A 23,957-nucleotide genomic window follows, 5' to 3' on the forward strand; every position below is an offset into this window, starting at 1 on the left:
TGATTCCACATTTTCCCCAGTGTAGTTTGTAATATCCTGCTTGAGTTACCAGTAGCAATTCGTGCCAGACTAACTCATACTTCTGTTTACAAAGAACTCATTTTCTTGATAGGATACACTGAAACTATTAGCTGAGCATGGGGAATCATTGTGTTCCACACAGCCTGAAATATTATTGCTGGAGTCAGACAAACTGACCTGCTTGACAAAAAATCCATCTTAAATGTGGTAGAGTTTATTGTTCTAGAAGGGAGAGGTTTTGCTGCTTTGAATGGTGTCTTTAGGCACCAGGTCTTTGATTGCTCTGAGCTGGAAGTGTGTTTGAGTGCTGCTCTATTTTTAAGAGTTTCAATTCTAATTGAAATGCAGTGCAAGTCAAGACACTGCCTGTAGCTAGCAACCTTGGAAACTGGAAAAGTTTTGGTCCCTTTTGTGTTGTCTAGTTGTGTGTCTCATCCCTGAGCCTCTGCCTCTCTTAAATCCAAGTTGTGCACTTTATGTACCAGCATTTTTTCCATAGTGTAACCAGAGGAGTGCAACATCTGCTCTTCTACCCTGTTTATAGCTTGTTCTCAAAAGTACTGAATATCAAATGCAGTGGATTTTGTTAGGGAGGTTTTTAACTTGATATTCTACAATACTGCTTCTTACTTCCTGTCATCCAAACTTCACCTACGTGGTCGGGGAACAGACAAAGAGTATTTGAGTAATCACTGTTTCAGTGCCATCTTGCAGATCAGTTTATTCACTTTCCATAGAAAATTAGAATCTTGGCTCCATTTGGCTTTTACATAAATAAAACTTAGTAATTATGTATGAACTAAATGTTTGTTAAAAACAATGATGGAGCTTGCCTAACTAATTACTTTTTCTTCCAATTTGCTTTAATTTGACATACTCATCCAGGATTGTTGGACTGCAGCAGTTAAATATCTCACTGCAGATACAAACCAGATGAGAGGTGGGAGGGACTTGGGGTGATTCTGTGTTAGATGCATCAGTCCTGGGTAATGTTATTTATTTCTGCAAATACCATAACTGGGGAGGCTGTAAGGGTAGGCTCAGGCTGGTCTCTGCTGCTGCTGGGACCAGTTTGCTGTAGTTACACAAATGGGTAAGACTTTCAGCATCTGTGTAGTTGTGCATACATAGAGTAAGTTTTAAACACAACCTACATATGCATTTAATTGCTTGTGTATTGGGTATTGAGGATAAACATCAGAGTGCATGTGTGACTTCATCCCTTTATTTTGCAGTTTTGAAGTGATAAAAGTTATCCATGGCAAGTTATTGGATATGGTGGGAAAAGTCCAGTAAGTAGTGACACTTTCATCTCATTTCATTGCAGGCATGTTGCTAGTGCTTTGTTCAGTATACTGTAACTGTTCTGAAGTTCTGAACTTTCTTTCACAGAATACCCATTATGCTGGTTGGAAATAAAAAAGACCTGCATATGGAACGGTATGTGAACTCCAGAATGTGAGAAATGCAAGGCAGCAGCCTGCATTCCTGTGGCTGCACACGCTGGGTTTGTTCTTGGCTTTCCAGAGCTAAAATCAAATGTAGGTTAAAATAAGTTACTGGCAAAGGAGTTGTGTCCAGAATGTGAACTACGAACCGTGAACTTCTGTTGTAATGTTGATTTTTGCTGTGAGGTTCCAGGGACAGTCATTTAACACTCTGGGTTTTTTTCAAAGTAAGTAACAGAAGTGTATTTGTCACAGCAGCAATACCAGATGATATTACAGATTATGAAAACAAAGCAATACTTTGGGACAACTGCTCTTCTGGGTCACAGAGCAATTTTACCTGGCCCAGAAGTGCATTTGACAGCAGCCAAAAGCAAATGCTTTGGATCAGACTTCACAAGAATTCCTATTACAATGCACTTAAGTGTTTTGGTTCTCTTGAGGTATTTCTTGACATATCAGATTCCAATTCTTCTGCAACTTACAAGAAACATATTTTTCTTTCTCTGATCAGGGTGATCAGCTATGAAGAAGGGAAGGCTTTAGCGGAATCCTGGAACGCAGCTTTCTTGGAATCTTCTGCTAAAGAAAATCAGGTAATGGATTTAAGAGTCACTTTATTCAAATAGCAGTGTAATGGATGACTCAGAGTTCCTCTAAATAAAGGAAGCTAAAATATTTGCATGCACTGTACAGATATTTTGTGTAGATGGAAGCAGAATGGCTGTCTGCACTCAGGTTTATGTACACAAGTTTTTCTCTGCAACTGTCAATGGGAGGAGGGAGTGAAGAACTGAAAGTTCAGCTTCACTGAACATATCAGAACACTTAGTGACAAATTAAAACTCACATCCACATGGTGGGTGGAACAGGGTCTGTTACCTTAAACAGGAGTCACTGCTGCCAGAGCAGTGAGTTGGTGTAAGAGGATGAACCACATGTTTAAAGTGCTGGGCAGGCTCAGTCTCTCTAATGGAGCAATAATCATTTTGTCTGATGTTTATGGTCAACAATTCTGCAAGTTACATGAGTAAAGCTGGATATTTTCCCCTAAAAGAAAAAAGCTTGGATTATATTTTGCCACTTGATATGGATTACTTTGAGTTAGTTTATCAGTATTTCTGTTTCTGGCTAAGACTTGGATTAACCTTGTCAAAACTGGCATGATGGAAGCATGAAATTTCTCAGTATCTTCTGTGTATGCTGGAGAGCTTCGAATGCCTACCAAAGGAAATTAAACTGACAGTGTAAAGAGTAAACCTGTTAAAAATGGCTGATCTTTTTTTCCACCCCTTTATTTTACATAACTTCTGGATTAGGCAAAGCTGTTGCCTGTGCTCTTTTTCATTTGGCTTGTGTTCACAATGTGCAACACCACAGCAATTCATATCCAGCAGAAGAATATCTTACTGATAATTTTTCTGGAGTTTTTATTGCTCTTGAACCAAGAAGAAAAAAGTCATGTTTATGTGTGTAAAGCAGCTACAAGCTTTGTAGGATGCTTGGTATGTCCTGTGTGTTAACTTGCTGCACTGACAAAGTCCCCTGTACTGCCATGTATTTGTGCTCCTGTATGAAGTTAAGCTGCCAGCTGGAGTTTATATATCAAACATGGTACCCTTCAGGGAAATCAAAATGGCAATTGTATGTCAGATACTCAAAATCCTGGACAGTCTGTACAAATCCCACCAGAAGAATTCAGAAGTCCTGGGCATTCTGGCTGTCAAAGGCCTTCTTTTCTGCAGGACCCTTCAGAATAGTGATCACAGGTCACTGTAAATTCCATCCCTCTGCATTTAGCAGCAGGTTGTTAGAGGCAGGTGCCTGAACACAATTCCTGCTTCATGCCTGCTGTATAATACACTTGGTAAATTTGTCCATCTTCAGAAGTCTGGCAGATCAGATGTCACTTCTGAGATGGGTGCCTGCAGCATGTGACCATCCTGCCACTCTCTGGCATGTTTCCTTTGGAGGCTTGGATTGTGTGGAATAAAGTGTGAAGGAGCCCAACACTGGCACAGCTGCCTCAGTCTTCTCACACATCTCCAGCTCTGAAGAGGTGGAAGATTGAGTTTTGAGAGCCAAATGTGGAGTCTGGAGCTGTGGGGTGCTGGGGGAAGAGGAGACACCAGGCATTGTAACATCCCTCTCTGTGAGCTGCACCAGGAGCACTTCTGAACTCATTTGGGTTCTCTGCTCCAAATCCTAATCTGACAAGATCAAAAGAGCTGATACATAGACTTCTGTCAGGACAGGGCATCTTCTCTTCCTCTGAAGCTGTGTCTGGTCTGGGGGTGGGGGAAAAAGGGTTTGTTTTGAATTTGGTAACAAGCTGTGTTGTCATTTTCCTGGTACTGAGTGTTCATCTTACGTAAGCCAACATTACTGGAAAGAGAAGTGTCGGCACTTTCTGCATTGAGGTTCATCCAAATAATCACCTGTACTGGCTTGGTACTGCAAATGTAACTTGACTATCCAGGTGAATTCCAAACTCCTTCCAAAAGTGCTTCAGCTTCTGTTTGCTTAACAGAAAGCTGGTTTATGCTTAAGGCATGAGCTAAACTGGATGAAGGATTTGGAACTTGAGCAGAGAGTTCAAAGCTTCTTGACTGAGGGTATATCTGTTAATTCTCTCTGAAACCAAGCCCATCTGTATTTGGAGGAGTTGGAGCAGAAATGTGATGATTTCTGGTGTCTGGTCTGAGATGGGTTGTGTACATGATGTTCTTCACAGGGGTGAGGAGAGGGAGTCCCTGATAGCAAAGGCTTCCCCCCCTCCTCCTTCTATCTTCCTCCTTTGCCCCCCACCAGCCCCCCAAAAATCCTTTTTGGAGTATCTGTGAGAGTCCAAGGAGCATACCCCAATTGTACTGGGCAATTAAAAATACTTCTGTAGATTAACTTAAACAAATTATGCTTATTCTGCAAAGAGTTATCAAAAGATAACATGTCCCAGAAGTGGCATGACTTGGAGTAGATGGAAAGTGAGAGAGGCAAAGATTAAAGCTGCAGTGATGATAAATGATAGTGGCTGGCAGGAATTCTCAAGGTCAGATAGCCTTGAGTATGTGCCAGCTCCTGCAGAGCTGGGTGACCTGGTAGGACTTTGGGAGGAGCCTGCACATCACCAGCACATCAGTCATCAAGGGAAATCCCTGGGCTTTGGGAAGGCAATCCTGACACTTAATGAAAAAGACCTCTCTGAGATGACTGCTGAGCTGTTACTGTCACGTCTTCTCAAGCTGCTTAATTATTACCAGCCATGTTGCACTGCTTTGGCTAACTTCAAGTCCTTTCTTGTGGAATTCTCTATGCAGTGTCACCTAGGCTGTGGTAGAGTGCTTCATCTTAATCCCAGTGCAATAACATCACTCTTGGAAATACAACCAGAATCCAAAGTGGTCTTAAACCCAGGTGAAGCTGGAAGCCAACTTCTACTGGAAGAATTTAGGAAGTAACAAGAAACTAAATTGTGTTCATCCAGTTATGCAAAATGCATTAGATAAATTGCAAAAGGAGCAAGGAAGTAGCAAAAAAATTTGCTTCTTACCAAAATAGAGTTCTCTTTAAAAGCAGTTGCTTGGTTCTGCTGCTTTTTTCAAGGGCAGCTTCATCTTGGAGCTCACAAGATGCTCTGCTTAGTAAATGCTTCAGAGTAGTTTGGAATCCAGGGATCTGACGTGTTTGAACTGGCAAAGGATGGGGGGAAACAACCCTCTTTTACCTGGCTATTATTCAAATTCCTGTGCCCAGTTCTATGCTAGGATAAACCAGTAGTGTGAGCAGCTGAGAGTTTCCTCTTTGGAATAATAAAACAGTTGCCAAAGGGTGACTCTGGCACTGTGGGCTGGATTTGGGTGGTTTCACCTTCCTGCTGCCTCCTGGCAGCACATTCCCAACTCCCTGCCCGTGCAGGGAATCTGCCTCCTGAGCTGCCTGTCCTGCTCTCACTGAGGGCACATCTGCAGCAGCAGCTGAGCCTCTGGTGTCCCCTGCTCGCTGCTGGGCTCTGTGGGCAGCAGGTGTTGCCCAGGCTGGCATCTCTTTGGTTTGCTCGGGGAGAAAGGTAGAGGGAAAAGCCAGATGGCTTCCTGTGGGCTAGGTGTGACCCACATTCCAGAATTGGACCATATGGAGGCAGATGCATATAAAGTCTGGCCGCATCCTTTATTCCTTGTCACAAAACATCTCCCTGTGTTGTTTAAAGGCTCGGTCTAAAACTCCTCAGCACGTTTGAGCTGAATGACAAATTCCAAGGCGTTCACTGTAGGACAGTAATTAAACCTTCCCAGTGAATATGTATTTTGTGTGAAATGAATTAACAAACCCTGTGAACTCCTACATCTTAGTGCTTCAAACAGCACATCTTTGACAGGGAATGTGCAGCTTTTTGGTTGACAGAGTAAGTTGTGGAGGTTTTTTAATGGGTGCTGTGAAATGTGGGCAAAAAGACTGTGTATTAAATGAAACCATTGAAAATTTCAATTCTAAAGAAACAGTGGTGCAGTATACTTGTAAATCAGTGTGTCACCAGGTTTTGATTAAGGGAAGCTCTTCATTAGTGGAAGCAGTTTGATAGCAACTGCAGTCCTGGCCATGGTTCTCCTAAAGTCTTCATTTGCCCAGGAAATGTGTTGTATCATTACTGAACTAAAGGAGCCTCTTCTGCCAGGTTCTGTTGGGATTCCAGGAAACTCCATTATATGGAGGAATACTCTATTTTCCAGCTGGTGAAGCACTTTAAATAGTTCCAGAGATTGTAGTGTGCACAAACAGTATAAATGTAGGAAACTTTAACATTAAGTCTAATCTTGTTAAGATTGCTGTGGGGCTTCAGTCAATGAGATTAATTTGGAAATGATCCAGTTAAGAATTATATCTTGTGGAGGTGGAAAAACATCTGTTAAATCAGAATATGTAGCCATAAATCACAGGGTGCTCTTCAGCTTGCTGATTAAAACCAACAAAACCCCCTTTTTATCCTCTTTCTAGCATGACTGCTTTTATATAATGAATATACTTTCCTGTGCTGGGAATTCCTGAAGTGGATGGCCAGAGGTTGGATCAAATGTCAGTGTGAGGTGGTCAGGAGACCATTTCCAAGCTGAAGCTTCACACACTGAAGCTCTAGTCATGCAGTTCAGGCTATTTAAAATGTAACCCCTTTTCTCTCAGGAGGACTTTATCAAAGGATACTGCCTGATATTAGTGACAGTTCAGCTTGTGCTTTCTGCTGGTGTTCTTATACCATGTTTAATACAGATCTTACTCACAGGGACAGTGAGAAAATCAAGAGTAGTAAAGTCACCACTCGTACTGAGCTTTGCAGAGTCAGTGTTGAGAGCTGAAAAATCTGCTGCCTTCTGAAATTACTCATTATCTTAAAGATTACTGAGAGCAAACTGATTGGTTTATTCTCCAAAGCAGCACAGCATCCAAACCTTCTGTGCTGTCAGTCACTAGGGCAGGCTCACCATGCACAGCAAGGTGATTACAGTTATGAGCTCTGTTGTGAATCTGGCTCAGTTTGTGCCTGCCCTCCCTGCCGAGGATTGCTGTGGATGGGGGACTTGCACTTCCCTTTGAAACTAAAATTACTGGTTTGGCCCTCCTCTCTTTTGGAATAAGCATGGATGTGTGTTTATCTGCTGATGTAGTTGGTAAAACTGCTAATGTTTTTTTAGTTATTCTTTCCCCACCTTCCCTCCTAAACTTGTGCTCTCTCTTTGCAGACTGCCGTTGATGTTTTTAAGAGGATAATTTTGGAGGCAGAGAAAATCGATGGGGCAGCTTCACAAGGGAAGTCTTCATGCTCAGTAATGTAATTCCACTGCAGAACCTGAAAACACTGGGAATACATTCTACCTGAAGAAGCAAAACTGCCCATTATCTTTAAGGATAAACTATGCTTCTTTTTTTTTTTTTCCTTTTTTTTCAATTTTTTTTTTCTTCTGTTAACCTGAAAGATAAACAGTTGGTTTGGAGCCTTTCCCTTCAGATTATGTTAAACTCTGACTCCTGTGCAAATGGCTTCACTTCCATTTTCAAATTTTAAGCAATCATATTTTCAATTTATATATTGTATTTCTTAATATTATGACCAAGAATTTTACTGGCATTAATTTTTCAGTGTAGTTTGTTGGTTAGAATAATCATCAAAATGATGCATATTGTTACACTACTATTAACTAGGCTTGGATATCAGTGTTTCTTTGTGTTAAATGTATACTTGTAAATAAAATAGCTGCAAACCTTAAATGTTCTGTTTATAATTTTTCGTTGATTACTCCATATCAACTTTTTTTTTTTTTTTTTGTGAAAAATGTTCACCTGCTGACCTTAAGAGAAGGCGTGAGATCCTTGGAGCCAATGGATTGTTTGACTCTTGCTCGGGAAGTTGTTTGCGAGTGATCCCAAACGTTTTTGCTACTGGAACTCCAGGCTGGCCAAGCAGCTCTGCTTTGCTTTGTGCCCGGTCACGGGAAGGAGAGACAAGTGCCAGCTTTGTTTGGAAGGGAAGTCCTGGGTTTCAGTCAGAACCTGCTCTGTGTTTTTCCTCTGTAACCGTTGAGTGAAGGGTGCGCAGAGCCGCCCCGAGTTGCTGCGCTTCGGACTGTTCGCGCAGGCTTGTGACTGGGAGTGCTGTCAGGATGGAGTGGATTTATCCAGGTCACAAGCATAGACTTGTTAAGAGAACAAAAATGTCATTTAAAATAAATTGCACGTCCTGAACAAATCGGTGTGGGCTGTTTGTTGTGCATTCCTGCTCCTGGTAGAGGTGAGCGGCCTCCTGCTGCCTGGCTGTGCACAGTCAGGGTTCCTGCTCAGCTTTCCTGACCAGCTCCAGGCTTTTCCTTGGCTTTTGGACTGGAGGTTTAGCAAGCTGTAATCTCCCAAGTCTGGAAAGAAACTACTCACAACTATATATTTAAAAAACTTGCAGTTGGCCTACTTTTTATTGAAAAGCAGAACAAAACCCAAAGCAGTAAAAATAAACAAGGCTGATTTGGGGAACAGTTAATTAAATGCAGTGTTTTGCCTGCATTTTTGTGTTCATTTGAAAACTTAAATTTCTGACAGGAGTAGATAGGAAGGGAAAGTTGGAGTGTATTTGCAACCAGAATTAGCTTTTACCTTCCAGTCTGTGCTAAAAGATACAAATGAAGCATTTTGTTCCTTTATTTTCTTCGTGCAGTTGTTCCTTCACATGATATAAAAAATGGTCTTAACCTCTCAACAGTGTACATTGGTAAGCTTGGTATTTTCTTTGGTCATCATGAGAGTAACTGGTAAAAAAAAAAGCCCTTTTTCTCCACTTAAGATACTTCCCAATGTTTCTGAAAACCCATTTTCCATGAATTCACACACCTTGTGCCAAGCACAGGTTGAGTAGCTGGATGATTGTTCTGCATGATGGATTGCTGGAGTTCAGCAGAGAGCTCGTTCAGGGAAACGAGTCCATGCTTGGATTTTGGACGCAGACTGAGCCAGGGCTGTTTCCTGCCCAAGACCCTGCAGCATTGGGGTGAGGGCTGCTTGGCTGGCAGTGGAATGGCTGAGGATGCAGAGCACGGCCTGAGGAGCAGAGCCCAGGGTGTGTCAGTCACTGTGATCCTGCAGTGCCCCATCCCCAGGACTGATGAGCGGTTGCATCACGGACACAGCGTCCTGTTCTGCGTCACAGGGTGGGAATTCTGGAGTAACACAAACCTCAATGACCACATCTGCTCCATTTTTTTGTCAAACTGGCTGCAGGTGTCCTGGCATCAGTCTTAGCTCCCATAATAGCTGCTGCATTGCTTCTTGAGGCGTGCCAACTGCTCAGAGTTTTAAAGGAGATGTATGAGGGTATGTGTGATTTAAAAGTCTGGGATAACTGAGGTCCTGCCTTCCAGTGGTGAGGCTTTCCAGAAGGGCTTAAAGACAAGTGCAAAGTGCAGATTCTGGATGATTTGTGGTGGCAGTTTCTGAGACTTGAAAGGGACGTTTCACAGGGCCATGTATTGATAGGATAAGGGGCAATGGCTTCAAACTGCACGAGAGTAGGTTTTGAATAATTAATAGGAAGAAATTCTTCATGGCAGTGATACACTGGAACAGGCTGCCCAGAGTTTATGGATGCTCCACAAAGCCAGGTTGGATGGGGCTCTGAGCAACCTGGTCTAGCAGAAGGTGAACCTGCCTTGTGGCAGGGGCTTGGAACTGGATGGGCTTTTGGGTCCCTTCCAGCCCAAACAATTCATGTTCACCTGCTGAGAGATGTGTAGTGCTCTTGCATTTTCCACAATAGCTGAAGAATTGAACTCATCCACATATGTTATTCCCTTCTTTCTCTTTCTGCTTCATCCAGTAAAAAATGGAAATTATTCCACTTGTCCAAGCCTTTCTCTGCTAATAAGATCTAAAGACCAGCCATGTGCAATAGTCTTGCAGTTCTGCTGAAATGTGTAGTCAAGTGTGATCAGTGAATTCCTCTCATCCTTGGCTGTACACAGATTTCACTTGGCTTCTCAGGGTGGCACCTTCAGCAGCTGGAGTCTAACAGAGCCCTGTGCTTCCTTGTACTGAGCTGGCACAGGATGGGTTCTTCACCCTGAGAGCCCTGAAGGTGGGGATGGGCAATTGGGGAAGTCCTGTTATGTACAGAAACAAAATACTGCTTTGTAGCAAACTGCTGCTTTCCTGGAGTTGATGAATTTATACAGGTTTGTTAAACTTCTCTGATCCAGGCTAGGAAAAGAATTATGTAGACTTAATAACTTTATTAAGGGATGATCATTTGCAAAGGTGCAAGTGCAAAGATCCTTTTCCTGTTGAGGAAAAGAGCAAAATTTTTTCACTGTGAGGTTGAGCACAATCCAGCAGTTTCTCACCTTGGACTTACTCAAAAGCCACTTGGACATGGTCCCAAGCAACCAGCTCTGGGTGACTCTGCTTAAACAGGTCCTGGGCCAGGTGTCCTCCAGAGGTCCCTGCTGACCCCAGCCATTCTGTGGTTATGTGGAGATTGACTAAGTCATGTTATCACTGACTTGTGTGGATTTATAATGCCCTGGTTTGGAAGTGACTCTTGCCTTGCTTGTGCCCCTGTCCAGCTCCTCGCTTTGCTGTGTGAATAATCCTGAGAGCCAGGGCTGGAGCTGCCCATCTCCCAGGCTGCCATGCCTGGAAATGCTGAGGATGAGCAAGGCAGTGAGGCAGGTGAGCTCAGCAGGGGAAGGATGGACTGCAGGTGCTAAATGGAGCCTTCTTTTCCCTGTTGTTTCCATGCCTAATGAAGTTTGTCCCTGCCTGCTTAACTCCATGACAGGGAGTTTGGGGAGTCACCTCTGGGTCTGTGGGGCCTTCTTTGTAATGCTTCTTCCCAGCTTCTGTAGAGGGTTGGTGAATCCATGCTGGAGAGGAAAAAAGCTGGAAAAATGTTCTGTTGTTCCTGTGTTGTTCCTGCAGTAGCTGTGCTGTTGAATCTGGATGAGGTGCAGATGTCCCAGGTGCTGTGTGAGCGTGGTGCAGGTGGTGATGATGTGATGTGCCCAGGCTTGCTGGGCTTACCCTGCTAATTAACACTGCTGAGCCTCTCCAGAAGGAGAAATCAACAGCTTCTAATTAGCCCTTATGTAATCAGGACTGCTCATCTTCAGAGCATTTTGCTAATACTGGGTAATCTTCACAACTTCATCTAATAAGGTCAATATTGCTCCCCTTTGACAGCTGGGGAGGGGGAGTGAAAACCTGTGCACAGATCCCTTCAGCTATTGTGAGTAGGCAGAAATGTGGCTAAACTGGTGTGGGTGATGGGTGTCCTTAGCATCCAACTTTTCCTTGGATATCCTATTTCCCTACTGGAACTTTTACTTTTTTGAAATACAGTGAAAACTGTATTGAAAGGATTTCACCCCCTAGGCTTTCTGATGCTTTCCAAAGTGAAGTCCAGGTCCCATCTCATTCAGATGCTGATGTGTGTGATGATCCCTGGACAGAATATCACTGAAAACAAGACTGGAATTGGCTGAACCTGCCCAGCAGGTCTCCTCTCCAAGGTGAGGAGCTGTTTTTCCTAGTAGGAGCCTGGCCAGATCCATCATTTTGTGACAGGATTTGCTGAGTCTGAGGAGGCTTTTTGGAGTCCTTACCCCACATGGGCGACACGAGGTGTTGCTGGCATGGGATGGGTGGTGGGTCAGGGTGTGAGATGGCCACCCTTGGCAGAGATATTCCAGAGGTTTTTATGCCATAGTGCATCCATGCTGAAGGCAACACATTGAACCCCAAACCATTGCCTGGCAGGTGATTCCCATTTCCAGGGGATGCATGCTGTCAGTGAGGGTGTGGGTTGAATGTTTTGCAGAGGTGTTCTGCAGGCAGCATAGCCAGCCCCTGGCAGCTCTGGGAGGCAGCACTCAGGTACAGGGAGGGGCAGAAATGGGCACTGCTGGCAGCTGGTCTGAGGTGGGCTGGGTCTTTGACAAGCAATGTGTAGTTCACACAGAAACTCTCCCTTGAGCCAAGAGATGGTTTCTCACTCAGGTCTGTTGCTGCTCTGAGTCCCACAGGATGTGCTCATCATTCCCAGCAGCAAGCCAAACATTTTTCCATGGGAAGGAGCAAGACTCACGGTTGTTTCATGTTTAATGAACTCAAAGTATCTCATACTGAGGTATGTGACAAATCTATGAGCTTTTCAAAGCAAGATGGTGTTTTGAAAGCCCTGACTAGGGATTTTCCCTGCCAGGTCTTAACACTGCTTTGCAAATATTCCAGGCTCCTCCAGAAGCTGAAGTGTGGCCCTCTCAGAGGATGTGGAGCAGCTCCTTGGCTGCTGCTCCATTACTGCTTATTTGTGTGGGGCTGTGCCAGCTGCAGGAGGTACCTGTGAGCAGAATGCTCATCCTGCTAAGCCTCTGACTGGGAATGTTCCATTCACGTACGTCAGGTCACTCCCAAAGATTCACCTCCAGGAGTCACACCCTGCTCAGCTCCCCTGGCTCTGGCCTAGACAATTTGGAGAGCAAATTGTCTCTCACCACTTCACTCCTCAGCCTTGTGGCAGCAAAGGCCAGCAGAGATGCCTGGAGCTGCCCTTGTGGACAGCAAACCCAAATCCAAAACCCACAAAAGAATCTCAGATTTTTGGGTTCTGGCTGTTGAAGCCAAATACTCAAGCTCACAAGTTCATTTCCAATGCTTCATCCTTGAAGCAGCCACAGTGGAGGAAAGCTGCCCACAGCCCTTTTGCTGTGGGGCTCATGGTCAGATGGACCTGGGCACGAGCAGGAGGCGAGGTCAGCCACAGCATCACTTGCCTGAAATGCTGTTATGGCCACAGGCTCCTCAGGCTGCTCTTTTTGCTCTTCCACTGGCATCCTTTCCATCTTTGGCAAGGAGTTAAGGGGCTTTGTCCAGGAATTACCATTTGCCATTCTTCCATATTCTTTTTTCCCCCATCATTTTGCTTTTTTCTAGAGACGGGTCCTTTCTTATTTCATATCTTTAACATGGTTTATCAAAGAAATAAGGATAAAATTGCCACAACCTCTTTGCATCTCTCATGAAATAACTTTTGAACCTGTTGGACAGTTTCTAAGAAATCTGACAGCGGGGCACAAGTCTCAGATTCATCAAGCTGTTCACATTGAATTAAATGTCACACCTTAAGAGGAACAGGAAAATCCCCTCATGAGACAGAGCCAGAGGAAACCAGGCTTTTGTGGTTCCACAGAAATCTCCTGAGGCAGTGTTTGCTTTCCTGGGTGCTTTGGGGCAGTTTGCCGTGGATGCCACGGATTTTCCTCTCCAGGCACCCAACAGCTCGTGGCCAATGCAAAGAGTGCCTGAGCCACAGCCCCAGTGGGTGCAGAGCTGGGTCCCAAAGCCAGCAGTGGTGCCACCCCATTGTCCTCATGCTCCCAGCCATGACTCAGAAGAGGGACACTTCTCCTTCCCTGCCAGGCCACTGGCTGCCACAAGGAATGGCTGGTTATTGGGTTTTTGGGAACAACACTAATGCCCCTCATCTTGACCACAGCTCTTCCAAGTGGGACTTTCTGCGTGCTGTTGCTTTTCCCTGCACCATCTGGTGATGAATCTAACACCTTCAAATTAGCACCGGTGTTTCAAAGAGGTTTTGGGCGGGGTTGGTTGTTTGAATCACATGAGGGTTGTTTCGTTGTTTCCTGCCTCACAGCACAACACACTCGTGTGAGCTGTGTTCCTGTGACGCCAGGGCAGGTTTGCCTGCATCAGCTGGAGGATGTGTTTCCACTCCCAGCACAAAGTGCCACCTCTCTCCTTCCTCCTCCAGTGCATCCCAGTCAGTGACATCCTCCAGCTCAGCCTACGTGTGTCTGCACACGGGCTTATTAACTTTTACATCTTAATTGAAAGGGTGGCACACTTTTGAGCCCTAATAATGACATCCTTTCTCCTGAAGCAGTCTTTAATCTCAAGATGAAGCAGAGCCAAGGCAGCAGAGTGGGGCTGCTGAGCCAGGCTGCTGGCACGCCTGAGGATGGGTGCAGCCTGCCAAGAGAGGAGGTTTTAGGGTTTGGATTTGGAGCATGTGCCTGATGGTCCAGGGAGAGATGGGGCAGCAAGGGGAGGTGATGAGGGGCCAGTGAGTGAGGAGGAGGATTCAGTGAGCAGGAGCTGTGTGTGAAGTCTCTTCCAGAGCTATTAAAAAGCATAAAAGCACAAATCTCCTTTTAACGTGGCCCCTTGGTACATCTCTGCATGCTGGTCCATGGGCCACCCCCATACATCTGCCTTTACCTCTTCTTGCCTGGCTCATTAGTGTAAACTGATGGGGTTTATGGGCTGGGAGCTTCCTTTGCTGTTTGTCCTGGGAATATGACAGTTAAAATCTCTGGATATTCTTACAACACAGACAAGGATGTTGTGGTTCCATGTAGCTGCAATGTAAGTTACTTTAATATGGTAACTTTATGGTCCAAAAGTTCCTCTAATCCTGACTTACAGCGGTGAGTCAGGGCTTCAGTGCTGGAAGACGGAAACATTCCTGAGAATGATGCTTGTGAGTAACATCAGTGGGCTCAGGAGCCCAACCTCTGTGCTTTGGAGGGGATCAGGTCCTTGGATTTTGGAGGTGCCATTTACAGAGGTTCAAAGGTTGACTGAGACACCATTGGTTTGACAGATGGAGTGCAAAGTTTGTTGGTGGGGAGTCTTCAAGGACACCTTCTCTTGGCTGCCACACTGCAGTAGGTGGGAAGAAGCTGGGAAAAAGCAAACCATTTCTCTGACATAGAGAAATTATGTGCCATGCTTAGAGATGCTGCTGAGGAAAAAGGATGGGAAAAAAAAAGAAAAAAAACAGGGAAAACAGAGGGGGCAAATAAACAAGAAATAGAAATAAAGATTTTAAAAAGTAAAAAAAAAAGTAAAAAAAAAGTTTAAAAAAAGTTAAAAAAAAGTGAAAAAAATAAAGAAGTCCTCCAAAAAGGAGCAATAAATGTGCACTGCTAATCGACCAAAGCCCTGCCAAGCAAATCTTTTGTCAGATCATCTGCCCAAAATCAAAAGCCCGGACTCAGCAGGCCCCGTTACCGGCGGTTCTGCCTACGAAGCAGGAAAGGCAAAGCCCCGGTTCCCGCGGCTTTGTTACAAAGCCCTCGCCGCACCAGCCCCGGGCCGGCCCCCCCCCGGCGGCCCCTATATAGCGCGGTGTCCAATGGTCTGTCCATCGCAGCTCTGCTCTGGCTCCCGCTCTTGTCTTGGATAACAGCCAGCAGAAAATGTCTCAATACTCAGGAAAAGTAAGTAACGACCCGACCCTTCCCTTTCAGCCTGGGGCCGGAGAGCCCGAGCATCCTCCGGGTGGAAGGAGCTGGTGAGGGTGACAGAGCCAGCAGACGTGGTGTGAGTGCTGATCCCGGGAGCAAATCTGGTAGCAGGGATGGGGAGGGTGTGGCAGAAGGAGCTGCATTTCGGGAGCCGAATTTCCTGTTTAAACATTCCTGCTGGAAATATGTGTGAGCGAGCACGAGGTGGCGAGAAGTGTCATAAATGCGGGACGTGCTGCGTTCCCAGAAAAACAAATACGCTGCTTAGGAAAAAATGCCAGTGATGCCGTGCTCCTTTTGCTGGAAAGCAGCTCAAATAACCCAAACCACCCTGAAATGATGCATCTGCAAGAGATTCCCTTCTGCTTGGAATGGGAGTCCGGCCATGTCCCTGCTCCTCAACGCGGGCCCTTTCTCCTCCTCCCCCCAGATCACTTTCTACGAAGGCAAATGCTTCACAGGCAGGAAGCTGGACGTCTGTGGCAGCTGCAACAGCTTCCAGGACCAAGGCTTCCTCAACAGGGTCAACTCCATCTGTGTCCAGAGCGGAGCTTGGGTCTGCTTTGACCACCCCGACTTCCGAGGGCAGCAGTACATCCTGGAGCACGGCGAGTACCCCGACTTCTACCGCTGGAACGGGCGCAGCGACCACCTGGGCTCCTGCCGGCCCATCGGGATGGTGAGTGGGACGGGGCTGGGCTTGGCTCTCCCAGCTGTTGGATTTAGTTCATCCTGGTCGCTGGGGACCCACGAGTAAGTGCCATAAAAATGTGTGTTCTTTAGGAATAGGGTGTCCCACTGAGCAGGAAGGAGTTTCCTGGGTGGGTTTGTCCCCGTTCAGAGCGGTCTGTGCAGGCCACAAAGCTGAGAGAGTTTCCTGTGGTCCCTAGACAGGAGGAAGATACATCTTCTTCCTCTCACAGTGAAACACAGTGCCTTTAAGAGGATGAGGTATTCCTGTGGTTTTCCAGATGAGATGGTAAGGTCCTGCTGGTACCACGTGCTTTTCCTTTTAATGTAAGCTGCTGTGAGATACTCATGGGGGAATTCAGAAGGAGATTCATTGCCCAAGGCAAGTTTGAGCTGCGGCCGCTCCATCTCCCCACGCACCTAAAGGGGAGAGGGCAGCCCAAGGGCTTTCCAAACAGGCCATAGGGCTGCTCCTAGCAAATTTTAGTTGAATTCTCTGCTGTTGGAAACCACCCCCCAACCCTGGTAATCCTAAACTAAACCCATTATTTTCCCTTCCCCTTATCAGGCTTTTAAAAGCACTGTCCAGAGGAAGGTTTAAATGGGAAGATTAAAAAGTAGCAAAGAGAAATTAGCATGGGTTGGGTCTTTCCATTGATTCTCCTACCACTGAGGGCCTCTGGGGCAATCATGAGCCCAGCTGGAGCTGGTGGGATTTCTCACTGGCCCTGAAACTGCTTTTGGCACAGCAGCAGATCTGTTTCAGGTCTGTAACGTCATTCCTAAAGCACCTCCCTGATCCATACATGGAGAGATGCTCTGGCCCAGGCCCTGGACCTCGGCCAGCACAAGGATGTGCTCCTCCTTTCCTGGCCCAAGATGTTCCTGTGAGATGCCAGCGAGGGTTTGGAGGCGTTTGTGCAGCGCGGATTCCCGGAGGAATGTTTGCTCGGTGTCCGCCTGGCTGCTGCCGGCGGCTGTGCCTGCTGCGGGCTTGGGCATGGCAGCCCAGCTTCTTGTGTGCTGACGTTGTTTATTTGAAAAATGCATTTAGGTATTCTTTGAATTTGGCTTAAAAATATCCTCTGAGCTCGCTCTGTCCCACATAGCTCTGCCACAGGCTGCAGAGATGTCCCCAGAGTAATCTGTGACATGTGACCATCAAGGGCTCACGCAGCAATGATGATGCTGGGAAAGTTTCCTTTTCTCCCCCCTGTTTTTATTTTCCTAAAAGAAAGGCACAACATCTCTCACGAGGAACAGCAGCTATGCATGAAGCTGCAAGCAATACAAATTAGTTTAGGGGAATAATCCAACATCTTTGTGCACTTGGAATATGTTTCTTTTTTCCTGTTTGGGTGTGCAGAGCATCGGGGCTGCAGCTGATGCTGCATTTGGGATGGAGGGTTTTTGGGTTGGTGGGGGGATCTGCAGATGGACAAGGGGCTGTGTGTCCCCGAGCACTGGCACACTGTGATGTGTTAGCATGTGCACAGCAGAGCAGGAAGGTGCAGCCGGGCACAGGTTGGAGGGATTTTTGGCTGCTTTCATGGCTGGTGTGCTGGAAGGCAGCATGAGTTTGTGTGAGCTCTGTTCATGCTGGCACCAGGGGTCTTGGATTGCTCTTCACATTCCCCTTCCAAAGCACCCTTCTGTCTCCTTCTCTGTCTGACAAAAGCCAGATAAATAATTTGTTGTACTGTTTTGGTGTTGCTGTTGACTCCAATCCCTTTGTCCCCAGCACGGCGAGCATTACAGGATCGAAATATTCGAGGGGAGCCATTTTAGGGGTCCCAGCCTGGAGCTGACAGAAGATTGCTCCTTCCTGCAGGGACAAGGCTGGGACAAGACCTGCATCAATGCCCTCAAAGTGTACGGCGACGGCGCGTAAGTAATTCCACGTGTGCCGGCACCAGCCGCTGCCATGCTCCCTGGGCACTGCAGGGGACAGGGGGCTGCAGACACCCCTCCCTCTTGGAAAACCCTCTCAGTGCTGGGGACACTTGGAGAAAGCCTAAAAATGTTTGTTAAGCCTTTGGTAAAAGGTGAATGTTGGTGCCTGCCCACTGCGAGCTCTTTCAAAGGGCTGGGACTTCTGGAGGGTGGCAGCTAAGCACGAGTTACAAGAACTCTGAGACACCTTTATAATGTGTGTGAAATGAGGAGCCTAAAACCATCTCCTTCCTTCCTTCCTTCCTTCCTTCCTTCCTTCCTTCCTTCCTTCCTTCCTTCCTTCCTTCCTTCCTTCCTTCCTTCCTGCCTGCCTGCCTGCCTTCCACACCTCTTTCAATCCTGAAGCGCTCAGGGAGGTTGGATGAACAGTTCCAGGTGATGCAGGTCAGGGCTTTTGCTTTGTAAGTGGCCTCACCACACCTTTTCCTGTGATGGCAGAATCGAGGCAGCAGCAGCTCCCCTTTACATTAAATCCTGCCTCAGAAAGACAGGGCTGACAGCGGTGGTGATGCCCAGACAGGCTCAGCCCCACCCTCCTGCCCCTGCAGAAGTTCCTGAAGGCCTGGGCAGGATGTCAGTTTTGCATTTTTCTTGATGTTTGGTGGCAAGTTTGTATTTTCTCAATGGTGTTGGTCCTTTTTGTGGCTTTTTTATCTTCTTGTCAGACAGGCTGTTCTCTGTGTTTCTCCCCTTTCCTCTTTCCTGACAATTGTGTTTTCACTGCAAGCCTGCTGGGGGCTGGGGAATGCCATAACACCTTCCCAGAGCCAGGCAGAGGGGGGCTGGAGGGTGGCCCTGGGGCAGAGGGAAGCCCCTGCAGAGGAGGGAGCACAGACACCTTGTTCTTCACCTGTCCTGGACTGGATGTTGTGCAGCTCACAGACACCTGGTGGGAGATGCTGGACCCTTTGTGTCCATTTTTTTCCCTAAGAATAGAGAAAGGTTGTTGCCATCAAGATATCCTGACAGCAGCAAGTGTCCTGCAGGAGCCTTTCTGATCCAACCAAGGCCTCTCCCAAAAATCCAGGCTTATGATTAGGCAATGGCAGTTCATTAAAGAGCAGAGCTACCCACTCCTGATGGGAAGAAATGGCTGGAGCCCACCAGGGACCCTTTAGTGCTGAGCATTTGAGTACCAACACCACAAAGCCAAGAGGGAGCCTGTGAGTGCTCTGGCAAGAGCTTTAGGGCCAATTTACTGCCTGGGTCCCTGTAGCAGAGCCTGGAGCTTGAGAAATTGGGAAGCTGCCCAGAAACTTTCAAGCCCTTGAATTTCTCAGATTGATTTTCCCCTTCACCTACAAAACATATAAAGGGCATGAAGCTTGCTCTCCTTAACATGAGAGGCTGGATTGTTTGTGTTAACATTACAGGACTTCTCAAGGTCCATGAATAGTGAGAAAAAATTGGGAAAAAATAAACCACGGAGAGGAGCATGGTGAGGAAACTCGCTGAGGTTTGTAGCATTACATTCAGATCCTGGGAAGATCAGTGTTGGACATGTTTGGAAAGGTCTGTAAAGGCAATTAAAGGCCTTTATCAATGCAGAGGGACCTGCTGGGCTGCAGGAGGATGGAGGGAAGGATGAGATACCACTGCAGAGAGGTGAGAGCAGGGAGAGAAAGGGACCCTATAGCACCACTTTTCTCCTTTGGATGGATCTTCTAAACCCAGGTGCCTCCAGAGGTGCTGCAGGTGTAGATGGTGCTGGGCATAGCCTGGCAAAGCTGTCCCAGGACTCATCCTTGGATGTTTGGGGAGCAGAGGAGATGGGGTCAGTGGAGACAAAAGGAGTTTGAGCCAGTCTCCCTCTGTGATTTTCACCCTCAATTCCCACAACACGACATCTGTTGGATACAGAAACATTTGTTTCCATTTCAAAATCCATGGATGGTGTCATGTGCTGATAAAAAGTTGCTGCCCGCGCTTTGTGGAGGTGGCTGTGCCCGCGGGAAGCGATGATGGATCATCTGGAAATACGTGGAGGCAATGGAGACAAACATCAGCCTCTGGCAGGGTGCATGGTGAGCCTGAGGGGGTCCAGCACCTTCCCTGCTGCCTCTCTGGGGCGGGCAGTCGCTACCCCCCAGCCAGGAAGGGTGATGGCAAAGCTGTTTAAGGCACACTGGCAGTGGATTGCTATTTTGGAGCAGTTCTGAGGTGTCACCGCCTCCTCGGAAGCTGCTGCAGGTTTGTGGTGAGTGGCTTCGCCCGTCCCACGGGCAGAGCCAGCTCCAGTATCACATATGGTATCATCTGATTTTAGATGAAGATGTGGGGTTCTTGTCCTCCTTTGTGCCTCAGCCGCTCCACAGAGGACGGCCTAGAAATTGCAATTTTAAAAAGCTGATTTTGTTTTGTGGCCTAGGAGAGAATACCCCAAAAAGAGCTTTTCTACACTACAGTGGAATAACTTGAAGGAATCCAAACAACCATTAATTCTGCTGAAGCATTCATGAGTGTTCTGCAGTCAGGTTGTGAAATACAAAGCAGAACACATACCCAAATTCTCCTGCCTGATGAACACCACATACTTCTCAGCAAAGGTGATGCCTGCCCGTGGCACTGCTCAAGTCCTACGTGGAGAATAAGTGACTTTGAGCTCCACTGAAAGCCTCCTGCTTGGTTCAGGCTGATGCTACAGCATTCCCCTCCTCGTTTTTCAGTTTGAGCAGCCAGTGTTGGCTTACAGAGTTTGAGTTGCTTCCATGAGCATTTTATTCCCGTGTCCGCTGGGATTATGTGCTAATGAAACACAGCACTGAGATGTTTGAGGGCTGTGTGCTATGTGCCTGGATCAGCTCTCCCATGCTGGGCTTGAGGACAAGATCATCTCTTTTTTTTTTCTTTTCTGGGCTCCTGACTGACTTGATTTCCCCTCTCACTGATGGTCTCAGAGAACGTAAATTTGAGGCAATAAAGGAACAGCTAAGTAAGCCATACAGACCTTCACTCATCACCTTGCACTGCCAGCACACTTCCCTCCCATCTTTCTGCTATTCCTTTTATTCCTTTGGTTTTTGGGTTTTTTCAGCCTTCCCCTAAGCAGAGGGACAAGTCAGTGGAGGCTCTTATCACCACACCAGGTCACTCAGTCTACTTCTATCTACACCAAAGCCTGTCCCATTCCCTCCATGGAATGGTGCACACACATCAACCATGTGTCTGGAAAGAAATCTTGGGAAAGACAGTGACTGTGAGGGGCTGCTCTTCCCCTGCTCTATTCCCCAGGGTCCACCTGTTGTTGAAAGATGTCCTAGAGCAGAAGAGCCGAAAAGAAAAAGGAGGAAAATTTTATAAGTTGTTGTTAACTAAGCTGAGGATGCTTTCTGTCACTGCACACTGGGATATGTGCTGGGGGCACACTACACTCACAGGTGAGCAGTGGGCAGCCTTCCCCACAGGCTGCAAAGGGAGCACCAAAGGAAAAGGCTGAAAATGACTTTGCAATTCCAGTTTGGATATAAACTGCCTGCAACACGTGCCAGAGAATGAGGCTGTTTGTTTGCAGGAACCACGTGTCAGCAATGCCACACACAGGGCTCTGATACTGCAGGGTGCTCTTTCACAAAACCAAGGCACAGTATTCCATACTGGTATCCACATGCTGGTCCTGCACATCTGGAAGAAGGGACCACCACAGTTCCATCTCATATCCTCTCAGAAACACAAAACAAATATGTCAAGGAAGCTGTAAGGTGCCTTGGATAAATGTCCCAATTTTTTTTTTTGTTTTGTTTTTTAAATAATGCCCGTGGGTGGCTGCTTTTATAAACAATTTTTCCTAAGCCTCCAGCTTTTTGCTTTGGGTTAGACTGATCTGAGTTCACCAGCTGTTGCCTGACCCTTAAGGACCAGCAGTCTTTGACCCCTCCAGTTCTTGAAGTTTCTCCCTGGAAATCCCACATACAGTAGGTCCCAACCCCAATGTCCCAGCTGAATTCCTGCAAAGACAGACCACAGAAACCAAATGATTTGGAGGATTACATTTCTGCTTTGGTGTCATTGCTGAGCACATAGATGGGAAAAGCAGCAGACATCCTCATAAAATCTTAAAAAATATGGGGGTGAGAGGAAAGAGTCAGAGATGAGCAGCTGAGCAATGACAGGATGGTAACCTGACTGCAAAACTGTCAGAGCAATGACAAAATTTGGTTAAGAAGCATGAGAGACTCACATGAAGGACAGGGGTGACACTTGTGGCCACAGTAAGATCATGTGAAGTGAAGGGAGAGAAAAGCAGCAAAATTGTCCTTCTTGACCATCAGAATTGCTCCTGACTTGACCTTCAAATGAAGAAAGACATGTCACAAGCCAGGGCGATGCAGGATGATGTAGCCAAGCCAGGTGAAGTCAGGCATGCCAAATTCACCAAGGCTATTGAATGTTGTGTCCATTTGACTGCATTACAAAGAAAAGTTGTCTTTAACTCTGGACGTAGAGAAAAAGTAAAGATAACCAAGCCAAGCCCTGCTCTTTGTTGGAAAGCATAAAGAGGCCATTAACAAAGAGAGAAATTCCTAGATATGGTTCCCATCGTGGCTAAGGGATCAGTTCAAAGAGGCAAAACATCCATCAAGCATTGCATGTTTCTCCTTACAGTCCCTAAAAAAGGGGTTTATGCAGCGGCTGAGGGGACTCATGTCCTCCTTTGGCTCTCTCAAATGCTATTAAATTGTTTCTGTTGCACATGGTGAAGCTCAGAGAGATCCATTCCTACAGCAGTGCAAAACAGGGAGCCCTTGGGCCCAGGCTTTATTGCTGGTGTAACCCAAAACATCTTCCAAAGGCAAGGTCTGGTCTGGCTTTGGGTGTTTGCCAGGCCACGCTGCGGGGAGCAGAGGGAAGGGCCCACAGGGAGCTCCACCAGGAGCATTTCCATGTGCGGGGCGGGAGCGGGAACCAGGCGCTGTGCCCTGCAGTACAGCAGTGCCTCAGCGCAGCCCCTGGGAGTGGGCACTGTGCAGGAGCGGGGTGCTGCCCCAGGTGACCCCCGTTTGTGCCCAGGTGGGTGCTGTACGAGGAGCCCAACTACCGGGGCCGCATGTACGTGGTGGAGCGCGGCGAGTTCAGCAGCTTCAACGAGTGGCAGGCGCGCAGCGCCAGCGTCCAGTCCATCCGGAGAGTCGTCAACTACTTCTAGCTGAGCTTCCACCCTGCCAGCCATGGCCTGCTGAGACTGAGCATCACCCTCCTCCCCACTCACTGACCCCTGGAATAAATTGTTAAACACCAGCTGTTGGCTCTAAGCAGTTTTTTTTATATAACTAGCATGAGTTCATGGGAGAAGAGGCTCGTAATCTTTCTAAGCTTGATTTACATCAAGCTGTGGGTTTGCTTTCTTATTCTTCAGTGATTGATGAGGAGGACATGGGAGGATGGGCCAGAACTGGTGGTGACACGCAGATCCAGGAACATGCCTGCCGTTGTGGTTGTGGTCTGACACATGTTCCCTCTGCCCCAACCAGGGCCACCATGTGATGGCCCCAGCTGACTCCCGGTGCCTGGAGGGGGCCACGTGGATGCACACGGATGCAGAGCCATTGGGAGCCATGTGAGGACACACGTGAGGATCATAGCAGGAGCTGGGTGACTTGTGAGGTCTGTCTGAGCAGGACATGCTGGTCTTGACAAAAAGGTGAAAGCAACCATTCATCCTGAGTTACTTTAACTTTAGATCAGCACACATTAAAAATAGATATTAAAAAACCCCAAGCCTGAAGGCACAAAACCTGAGCAATCTTCTCTTTGTCCCCAACCCTTCATGATAATGACATTATGAGGGATCAGCAGCAAGGGAAAACAGCCGCTGCACTATCATTTATTTCACAACCCTCTGCCCGTTGTTCTGCCCCTTCAGTGTTCCTGGTCCATCCCAGTTGTTTCAGCGCCCCTGAATCCCATTCTATGGCTGGCATCACTCTGCCCCTTCACCTATGGACTGTCCACAGCAGCCTGGGTGCTTTCCCTGGCATGCAGCCCCCAACAGTGCAGTAGCCTCCCTTCTGCAAAATCATAATCTGTGTTCAGCATTAGCTAGGGTGTT

At 46.9% G+C, this 23,957-nt stretch overlaps 2 protein-coding genes across 2 annotated transcripts in view; both read left to right on the forward strand.

The window, feature by feature from the left end:
- RHEB (Ras homolog, mTORC1 binding) overlaps window positions 1-8,196 on the forward strand; it is a 38,769-nt gene extending 30,573 nt beyond the window's left edge. Inside the window, exons 5-8 of the mRNA XM_084209062.1 lie at window positions 1,257-1,313; window positions 1,414-1,461; window positions 1,984-2,065; window positions 7,202-8,196. Coding sequence (XP_084065188.1) covers window positions 1,257-1,313; window positions 1,414-1,461; window positions 1,984-2,065; window positions 7,202-7,294 — 280 coding nt within the window. The 3' untranslated portion in view covers window positions 7,295-8,196. The remainder of the gene's footprint in view (window positions 1-1,256; window positions 1,314-1,413; window positions 1,462-1,983; window positions 2,066-7,201) is intronic.
- Window positions 8,197-15,220: 7,024 nt separating this feature from the next.
- Window positions 15,221-23,054, forward strand: CRYGN (crystallin gamma N; the record flags this gene model as incomplete). Its single annotated transcript, XM_084212679.1, has 4 exons — window positions 15,221-15,241; window positions 15,699-15,947; window positions 17,700-17,845; window positions 22,919-23,054. The coding sequence occupies 4 exons, from the start codon at window positions 15,221-15,223 to the stop codon at window positions 23,052-23,054; spliced, it is 552 nt and encodes a 183-aa protein (XP_084068805.1).
- Between the last annotated feature and the right edge of the window lie 903 nt (window positions 23,055-23,957).

Source organism: Fringilla coelebs (assembly GCF_963513975.1).
Source record: "Fringilla coelebs genome assembly, chromosome: 1".
Lineage (NCBI taxonomy): Eukaryota > Metazoa > Chordata > Aves > Passeriformes > Fringillidae > Fringilla > Fringilla coelebs.